At 38.7% G+C, this 10,260-nt stretch overlaps 1 protein-coding gene across 1 annotated transcript; it reads right to left on the bottom strand.

Moving 5' to 3' along the window:
• Positions 1–2,636: 2,636 nt before the first annotated feature.
• LOC137244671 (multiple epidermal growth factor-like domains protein 10) lies at positions 2,637–10,034 on the bottom strand. Its single transcript, XM_067774025.1, has 7 exons — positions 9,962–10,034; positions 9,836–9,903; positions 9,603–9,733; positions 7,192–7,327; positions 6,984–7,127; positions 3,052–3,342; positions 2,637–2,997 (listed from the first exon to the last, which is right to left on the bottom strand). The coding sequence occupies exons 2-7, from the start codon at positions 9,894–9,896 to the stop codon at positions 2,786–2,788; spliced, it is 975 nt and encodes a 324-aa protein (XP_067630126.1). The 5' UTR covers positions 9,897–9,903; positions 9,962–10,034; the 3' UTR covers positions 2,637–2,785.
• Positions 10,035–10,260: the final 226 nt, after the last annotated feature.

The following is a 10,260-nucleotide window of genomic DNA, read 5'->3' as shown; positions in this document are numbered from 1 at the left end:
GCAGCCGCTGCGTTTTAATTCGCTGGACTATGTTGATGTCTGCGTATAGCTCGTACAGCTCATCATTAAATCTTCTTCGGTACTCGCCATCGCCAACGCGTAGAGGTCCATAAATCTTTCGAAGAACTTTTCTCTCCAACACTCCCAAAGCCGCTTCATCTGCTGTTGTCATGGTCCATGCTTCTGCCCCATATAGCAGCACGGGTACGATAAGTGACTTGTAGAGTATGATTTTCGTTCGCCGAGAGAGGACTTTACTTTTCAATTGCCTACCTTGTCCAAAGTAGCATTTATTGGCAAGCTTGATTCTTCGCTGAATTTCAGTGCTGATGTTGTTGCTAGTGTTGATACTGGTTCCCAAATAAACGAAGTCTTTTACTATTTCGAAATTATGGCTGGCAACAGTAGCGGGTTGCCAAGGCGCATATGCGCTGACTCTTTGCTCGATGACAGCAGGTACTTCGTTTTGTCCTCATTCACCATCAAACCCATCTTTACCGCTTCTTTTTCCAGCTTGGAGTAAGCAGAACTAACAGCGCGGGTGTTTAGGCCGATGATATCAATGTCATCAGCATATGCCAGTAATGCACGCTTTTATAGTATATTGTTCCAGTGCGGTTAAGTTCTGCAGCTAGTATAATTTTCTCCAGCATCAAATTAAAGAAATCGCACGATAGGGGGTCACCCTGTCTGAAACCTCGTTTAGTTTCGAACGGCTCGGAGAGGTCCTTCCCAATTCTGACTGAGCTGATGGTGTTGCTCAACGTCATTTTGCACAGCCGTATAAGTTTTGCTGGGAAACCAAATTCAGACATAGCGGCATATAGGCAGCTCCTTTTCGTGCTGTCGAAGGCGGCTTTAAAGTCGACGAAGAGGTGATGTGTGTCGATTCTCTTTTCACGGGTTTTTTCCAAGATTTGGCGCATTGTGAAAATCTGGTCGATGGTAGATTTACCAGGTCTGAAGCCGCACTGATAAGGTCCAATCAGCCGGTTCACGGTGGGCTTCAATCTTTCGCACAATACACTTGAAAGGACCTTATATGCGATATTAAGAAGGCTGATTCCACGATAGTTGGTGCATTTTGCAGTATCCCCCTTCTTGTGGACTGGGCAAAGAACACTTAGATTTCAACCGTCGGGCATGCTTTCTTCCGCCCATATTTTGCTAAGAAGCTGCTGCATGCGCCTTACCAACTCCTCGCCGCCGAACTTGAATAGCTCCGCAGGCAATCCATCAGCGCCCACGGCCTTGTTCTTTTTCAATCTGGTTATTGCTATTCTAACTTCGTCATAATCGGGCGGGGGGACATATATTCCATCGTCATCGATTGCGGGATCGGGTTCTTCATCTCTGCGCGGTGAATTGCTGCCTCCATTTAGGAGGACAGAGAAGTGTTCCCTCCATAATCTAAGCACTCTCTGGACATCAGTTACAAGGTCGCCGTTTTCATTCCTACAGGAGTTTGCCCCGGTCTTAAAACCTTCCGTCTGTCGCCGTATTTTTTGGTAGAATTTTCGGGCGTTATTCCTGGTGGCTAGCAGCCCAAGCTCCTCGCACTAACGCCTTTCTGCTTCTGCTTTTTTCTTCCTGAAAAGGCGTCTCGCTTCCCTTTTCAACTCACGATAGCGTTCACACACTCCTCTTGTCGCGCTCGCTTTTAACGTAGCCCTGTAGGCAGCGTCTTTTCTTTCGGTTGCAACGCGGCATTCTTCATCATACCAGTTGTTTTTTCGTGGCCGCCGGTAACCAATTTTTTCCTCGGCGGCAGTATGAAGTGCTTTGGAGATATGCTCCCACTGCTCCTGTATTCCTTCAGGATGAGTTGTGCCCTCAGAGAGCAGGTGTGAGAGTCGAGTTGCGAAATCATTGGCAGTCTGTTGTGATTGAAGCTTTTCGACGTCTAGCTTTCCTTGTGTTTTTTGTTCCTTGTTTTTAGCCGCGTTGAGGCGGGTGCGTATTTTGGCTGCAACGAGATAATGGCCCGAATCGATAAAGGTTACTCACTGGAAGAAAATACAGGCCTACCAAAACACTGCCCTCATAACCGCTACGGGCTGTCTTCTTATGTCCCCAGAATGCCACCTACGCAATGAGGCGAGAGTACTGCCATTTAGGGAGAGAAATTAAATGTTCAACAACAGTTTCTGTTGAATACCCAGAAACCTGGGCATCCCAACAGACATCTAATCGACGAGGCCATACCGGCAAGGGGCTCATGAAGCAAAAAAGCATAAACAGGTCCTCAGTGATATCCGCAAACAGACGTCGGACCTCTATGCCAGGATTTGCCCGGCGAATCCAGTTCTTAAAGAAAAATACCCAGAACTCGCAGAGGAGAAACGAACGTCACTCTAGCTCAAATTCGATCTGGGTACTGTAACAGGTTAAAGTCTTACCTATCCAGAATCAACCCCGTCCTGCTTATAATGTGTCCCCACATGACACCAACCATCTCTTCAATTGTATTGTGGAACCAACGCCTCTAATACCCCTCTCATTATGGTCCACCCCTGTTGAAACTGCAAATTTCCTTGGACTCCCGTTAGAGGGTATTGATGACAATTTGTGATTGGTCGCGCCTATTGCATGGGGGGAAGCACTGATACAACAACAACAACAACAACAACAACATATATTGCCTTGAGACTACTTTGATCTTATTATTATAGACATGTTTTTTTTATTAACATTTTACTAAATACTAGCATCCAACATAAATTCTATCAAATATAACAAATTTTGGCTTTTCAGAAAAGAGCTAATAATAATAACACCTTTTAAATCAAAATTCAAAAAAACTAACGAAAAACACCATAGACCATAAGAATAATTTGTTTGCTATTAGACCCGTCGCTGCAGATAAACTGCAAGGTGATTGATTTTTCATACCAAAACGACAAACGCATTCACTACGATCACAATGCATCAACTGTTCATTGTTGGCTTTATGTCCATTATGACAATGTTCATGCGTTCTACAGTACTGACCAATTACTGAAAATAAACCACTTTTTAATTATCTCTATCACATTGGTGCTGTATATTTACCTGCTTCTTGTTTGCAGACAACATATTCAGTGCGCTTCTTCTCGATCATCTCATATCCTTTCCCACAACTACATTTGCCTTCAACACAAATTCCTCCGGTTCCCATACTGGATTGACATTGTACAGCACTGTCGCATTCTTGCATATATGAACGCGCTGGAATACATTTATCAGTGGTATTTGAGCTTACAAAGCCCGGTTCGCAGACACATTCACCCGCGCCGGGAAGACAAACCAGGTGTTGTCCATGTAACATACACTGCAAGCTATCCGTGCACTTAGGTTGAAGTTCTATGGGAAATAAAGGAAACATTAAAAGCATTAAAAGCAAAAACAATGTCAGTTTAGAAATCGAACGGAAAATAACTCTTGCCAACCAGTGCTTTGGTCTGAGTAGGCAATTAAAAAGAAAAGTCCTCTCTCGACGAACAAAAATCGCGGTCTGCAAGCCACTCATCATACCTGTCCTGATGTATGACTCGGACTCATGGACGGTTTCAAGAGAACACGAGATGGCTCTTGTTGGAGTACGGATAGAAAAGTTCTCCGAAAAACGTATAGTCCTGCCCCTGATGTCAACGGCGAGTATCGAAAGAGGTAAAATGATGAGCTATATGAGCTTAACGCAGATATGACGATAGTGCAGCGATAAAAAGCTCAAAGCCATCGCTGGATAGGTCATGTTATTCGGATGGACTGGGAGACGCTCCGGCCAAGAAAGTATTGCAGATGGCAAAGCGGAAGCAGAGGAAGGGAGAGATCTCCACTGAGTTGGGAGAGGCAGATGAAGGATGACTTGGACTCTTTTGGTGTTCCCAATTGGTGTCAGTTATCGCAGGGCCAGAATCGCTTAGGTGGTTAAACAGCAGTTGATGGTTAATGATGATGATGCTCTCAATTTTTACTCAAGTTATCGTGTAAACGGAGAGACGGACGTGGCCCAATTAAAATCTTTACCGATGCACAGAACAGATAGACCCACCATTACGAAATGATCCGGATGATTAGCTGAGTTGATTTAGCCATCTCCGTCTTTCTGTATGTATGTTTGTCTGTTTGAACCCAAACTTGTCCCTCACGCTTGAAATTTCACGAAATGCTTACATATAAGCCATACATTGTTGTCTGAACAAATTATTAAGATCGGTGTTATATATATTTGTCAAGAGGGCGGAGATATTCTGTAACATAAGTCCTGGTACCTGATTTGGGCTCTTCTGTTTGGTCGTCAAACAAAATCTGGTAACGCTAGACACATTCCGTCCATGTAAGGCCTTTATTAACCAGCCAGTTCAACCTAGTCTAACAGCTAGAATTTAAAATTTCATAGGATTCTTACACATCAGTTGTTGTCCGAAAATATGGTCAAGATCGCCCATACATATTATATACCCGATACAACTGATTGCTCAGATAAAAGGCTGTTAACCATTTCTTCCGCATTTTATAGGCTAGCAATTTCAGAAGATTTTGCAAAAATAGTCAAGATCGGTCGTATATACAAATAATATGTTATTGGGAATATTAGCATTACTATGGTGTTAGTAAATAATCACAACAACAAAAAAAGCAATCACCCACACTTCTATGCAAAGAAACAAAGAATATTCCACACACACAATCAGAAACTCGAGGCGAAGAGATTATTTCACATACACATATGTAGTCATCAGCTAAGAGCAAAAGTTGTTACTCACACATACACGCGCATATAGCTAAATAACAAAGAATGAGATACAATTGTTCCAGAAGGCATATTCGTGAAAAGTCTACACCTTGGGAGAAATATGCTAACGAGGCAACAGAGAGTATAGAAGCAGCGAAAGCTGAGGAATAACTAATCAATTTGATTTAAATACGCTATTAGTGAAGTATAATTGTAATTATGAAGTACTACTCCCAAAGTAGTCAAATAAGTCCAACTAAAGTTAAAATAACCTTGAGCATGGCCGCGGAGAGGGGGGGAGGGGCCAGCCAGGGAAATTCCCCTGGGGCCCGGAAGGTTTTTGGGGGACCGGCAAGGCAAAGCAGTATTGACAGTACTCTAACTAGGATTTCATAGATACAAGATTACAAGTCGAGTAATTAGAAAGATAGAAAGCGAGAGAAAGTCCGTCAAGTATTATACAGTAATAGTGGATGCAACCCCTGATTAGGCGCATATTGAGCAGACTGTTTTTATATTGCGTTATGTTTTATTAGACAGGGACTCCGGAAAATGGAAAATCCAAGAACGCTTCTTAGAGTTTGTCGATTGCAACGCAAAAACAGGAGAAGCTATCGCTGAGCTGATTCGCAGTACTCTAAAAAGGCACAATATTCCACTGGATGACTGCCGTGGTCAAGGGTATGATAATCGCAGTATATGAGCGGTCATTACAAAGGAGCGCAGAGTCATATCCTGAGAGATAACTCCCTGGCAATATTTGCACCTTGTGCTTGTCATAGTTTAAATTTATGTGGAGTGCAAGCTGTTGAATGTTGTGCAGAAGTCATCACATTTTTCAGTATTATGCAGAAATTGTATAATATCTTTAGCGCAAGCCGTCAGAGATGGAAAATTCTCAAGGAAAAAACTCATTGCTCCTTGCACAGCATGTCAGAAAAACGATGGTCTGCTCGTGTGGATAGTGTGAAACCTTTCGCAACTCACATTCCCCAAATATTGAAAGCTATTGATGAAATCAAGCTTTTGAATCTGAGTCCAGAAACAGTAATGGATTTGAAAGGTATTGAAGCATATATGGGAAATTTGAGTGTATCCTCTTAGCCTCCATTTGGCTCAAAGTGTTGACGGCAATCAAACATCGAAATCTGGTACTGCAAGCTAGAAATGCCACACTGGACGTGGAAACAGAAAATATACGTAGCCTGATTGATCAGTTGAAGAACTTCAGGGATCAATGGTCGATCATACTTCAAGAATGTAAGATTCTGGCAGGGAGTATAGGAGTTGTGAATACCTTCGCAGAGAAAAGAAGGAAGATAAGAAAGCGCCAGTTCGATTAATTACCTGTCGAATCACATGAGTGTGATTCCGAAACTCAATTCAAACAGCAAGTTTTTCGTGGAAGTATCAGGATCTGACGGAAGTAGAGCTCAGAGAAAAGGTAGCGGCATTCTGCACAATTATTGCATCGATATTTCTACGGATCTGATAGATGAAATCATTCATCTCAAAGGCATCCACTTAGCAAATTTGGGATGTGATTCGCTGCCACCATTTCAACTTCTGAACAAATTTCATGACTTGAAGATGGAAGTATTATTTCCTAACATCTGCATAGCATTAAGAATATTTTGCACACTTCCAGTCAGTGCCGCTGAAGGGGAGCGTTCTTTTAGTCTATTGTCTCGCGTGAAAAATTTTGTACGTCCTACTATGAGCCAAAATCGCTTGACAAGCCTTGGAACATTGGCGTTGGAGTCCAGCCTTGCTCGCAGCATTTGTTTTGTATCGGTAATTTCCATATTTGCAGACCAAAAAGCACGGAAGGTTTTCATTGGCTGATTCAAGCTCTTAAACAGTACATATTTAGAAAAAGTTAATGTAAGCAAATCAAACAATGAAATTTAACATTTAATTTATGTAAGGGCTGGAGTAAATCTTATTTTATATGAAATAAAAGTGACAATGTAAATTGAAAAATTTATGTATGTTATGTTATTTTTTTTATTGGATTGAGTTTATTTTTTAGGGGGGCCCGTCTCGGCTCTCTGCGGCCCTGCCCTTGTGTACCAGCAATTTTTTTGTTTCAATGCTGCTGCACCAATTGCCCCGTTTTGATTTATAGGCAGTGATGCTAATGCTTGACAGAACACCTTCGGCTAAGTACGTGCAAGTTCCATAAAGATAAATATTTAATAACACCACTAGATGGGCACAAATGTGCGAAATTTAGAGCTGTATTTACTAAATTTTCTGTACTTACTAGTGCGAGCAAAACAGGTGGTATTACTCTGATAAAAACCGTCGTTGCAGATGCATTTCTTTGTATCTTTAGCGCAGTGGCTAAAAACATCCAATTCCATGCATTGTTTATCGATTTCGCAAATATTTCCCAATGACACTTCCTCTAAAAAAGTAAGCATTGAGTTAATTATGAGAGATTTGCTCTTCGTATTTGATTATTTACTCACCAAGAATGCACCGTCTATTGCCTTCTATCGGAATATAGCCCGTTTCACAGTAACAAATTTGATCCACCTTATTACATTCAGCATGAGGTAAACTACAGGGACAGAATCCGCCTATTATGTTGTTTGTGCGAATAACCTAACAATGAAACATGTTAATAAAATGAATGAAGTCAGTTATAATACAATTTTTATATTACAAATATAACGAGCACGGATTAGACATGTTTTAACTATTTATATATAGTCAAACGGCGGTCGCCGTGGTGTGGTGATAGCGTGGTTCGCCTACCACACCGAGGATCCTGGGTTCAAGCCCCGGAAAAAGCAACATACAAATTTTAGAAGCAAGTTTTTTCATTTAGAAGAAATTTTTTCTAAGCGGGTTCGTTCCTCGGTAGTGATTTGGCAAGCACTCCGAGTGTATTTCTGCCATGAAAAGCTACTCAGTGAAATCTCACCTGCCTTGCATATGCCGTTCGGAGTCGGGATGAAATATGTAGGTCCCGTTCGGCTAATTTGTAGGACAAATTTAAAGGAGCACGATTCAAATTGAAAGAGAAGCTCGGCCTAAAATCTCTTCAGAGGTTATTCGCGCCTTACATTTCTCAATGTCAGAAGAAAGTGTATACGTGTCTGATGTAATAATATTAGCTCTATTTAAAGGTTTCCCGGGCCACACAATGGAACACTTTACATCTTTTTAAAATGATATATAATTCTGTTCAATTTAATGAAAAAAAAAAAAAAAATGCTTGCTTTAGTGGCACAATTATCTGGAACACACTGCGAAATTTGTCAAAGAACGGATGCTCTATCATCCCCCAAGCAGTTAGATCACCCTTCGCAGTCACTGCACCTCAGCCCATCGAGCATCTATGGGAGAAGCTCGACAGAAAAATGCGAAAGATGGACCATTTTTAACGTCATTAAAAATCCGTAATAAAAGTAAAAGGAAAGCATACATAGTACTGGAAATTGACAACCTGTTGTTGTGTAAATTTTCGTTTGACACCAATAATATGAAGTATTTCTGATATTTCGTCCATATCTTTTTGTTTTGTAAGAGCTTTGTTTTTGTACTAAATAAGACAGTATTACATATACTTTTTCAAGAAAAAAGTAGTTTCATTGTGTCAACCAGAAAACCCTTAAATAGAAGTAATATTGTTATTTTCAAATTGTGTACACTTTCTTTTGACACTAACTGTAATTTTAATTTGATATCAATATTTTTTCAAAGCAATTCTTATTTAAAACCAGCAAATTATGTTCAGTTATACTACTTTTTCAGTTTTAGTTCAGAAAGTTGCAAATAAATATCAGAAAAATACAATTGAAGTTCAGAAATTTAAACTGAAGTTCAATTATAATTTTCTGAACTCCAATTGTAATTTTCTAAACTCCAAATATAAATTTTGACCTTCAATTGTAGTTTTCTGAACTTCAATTATTGTTTTCTGAACTGCAATTTTAATTTTCTGAACTGAAATTGTAATTTTCTGAACGACAAATATAAATTTTGACCTTCAATTGTAGTTTTCTAAACTTCAATTTTAATTTTCTGAACTTTATTTCTAATTTTTAAAACTTAGATTTAAAATTTGGATTTTAAATTGTAACTTTCTGAACTTCAATTGCAACTTTTTGAACTAAAACTGAAAAAGTGCAGAAAAATTTCAACTTTTCTAATAATTAAAAAATTTTCATTGAAAACTGGGTTATGACAATTGTTAGAAGTCGCGAGAACATCAAAGTTCCAAACTTTGTTCATATCTTTTAAGAGTTAAAAAAGTTTGCCTGAGCTTTTTTTTTACAATTATTGTTTGTCGAACTATTTGATTAGCACGTTTGGTGGTTCGAAACGAGCTCAATAGCCTTAACAATAATTTTTTGTCATAATTATTGTGGTTTTTTTTATTTTGCTTAATTGAAAAGAAAAAAAATTCAATTAGGAAAAAATTAAAACAGCAATAATAAGTACAAAAAAACGTTTTGTAATGAACAACGAAAACAACGAAAATATATTATTGTAGACCATTTAATTTAAGAATCACACAGTAAAGGTATTCAATTGCTTAAAAATCGCTTTCAATGCACATTTCTTTTTTCCTGAAGACAACATTCTTTCCATATTGAATAAAAGACCTATGCAGAATAAATTGTGAGCTTTAATACTTATTTTCTAGTTTTTTGATTCAAACCCCAAATGGATTTCTGAAAAAATTTTCGCACTTTTTCGAACTCGGACACACGTGAGCCTAGCTTGGAGATTAACTTAATACTGCTTCCAAATAAGATTTTTATAAAACAGAAAAAAAAAAAAATAATAATAATAATAAAAACAAAATAATCTAAATGGTTAATGTATGAATATATGTATATGTATGAATTTGGGTATGTATGTAACTTACTTTCGGACGGCATTCGGTATTCAAAAACGTTTTATTATTGTAACAGTGACAAAACCCATCGATGCAAACAGAATTAATATTTTCTGTTATATAATATTCGCATTCCCTTTCACTAGTGCAATAAAATCCGACTGATTGTTTTATTGTAAAGTTATAAAAATAAATAAAACATAAAAAAGTATTTAGCACTTTTTTTAATTTTAATTATTTGTATTTAAAGAGACTGTTCCCACCTGTTGCTAAAGTTGGGCTTATAACTTGCCAAAATCCCAAAGCAAAAACGATTTCCAGCATTATACAGCTTTGGCAAAAAGTAAATTAATTTTATAAATTAACTATTGGGGTGTTTATTAGCTTACGCAAAACGCACACGTTTTCTCTTTTAGTTCCTACTAGCAACTGATTCCTGTGAAATATTTGCCGTTGATTGGCTTATTGGACTTTGACCGATTGTAAATGTGTACATTAGGCCGGAGGGATTCAGCAATTACCTTTGTATTTATGCTACCTCTTGTAGGTACAAATAAAAAGTTCTGTCACATAGGTCCAAAGTGTATTTCGATATTACCCAATGCATTTCGATGGGAAATATTTTTTTAATGAACTTTCCATGGAATCGAACGATGTTTGTTTGTATGCATGTTATGGACCCCGAAAC

Source organism: Eurosta solidaginis, chromosome 1 (genome assembly GCF_040869045.1).
Source record: "Eurosta solidaginis isolate ZX-2024a chromosome 1, ASM4086904v1, whole genome shotgun sequence".
Classification (NCBI taxonomy): domain Eukaryota; kingdom Metazoa; phylum Arthropoda; class Insecta; order Diptera; family Tephritidae; genus Eurosta; species Eurosta solidaginis.
Note: the sequence above shows the minus strand (reverse complement) of the source record. Positions and strands in the feature narration are given on the sequence as shown.

Coding starts and splice junctions, on each gene's coding strand:
- LOC137244671 (XM_067774025.1), bottom strand. CDS start 9,896: ATGCTGGAAATCGTTTTTGCTTTGGGATTTTGGCAAGTTATAAGCCCA. Junction 7,328..9,602: donor ATACCGAATGCCGTCCGAAA/GTAAGTTACATA, acceptor TTTCATTGTTAG/GTTATTCGCACAAACAACAT. Junction 3,343..6,983: donor CACCTGTTTTGCTCGCACTA/GTAAGTACAGAA, acceptor TATTTCCCATAG/AACTTCAACCTAAGTGCACG.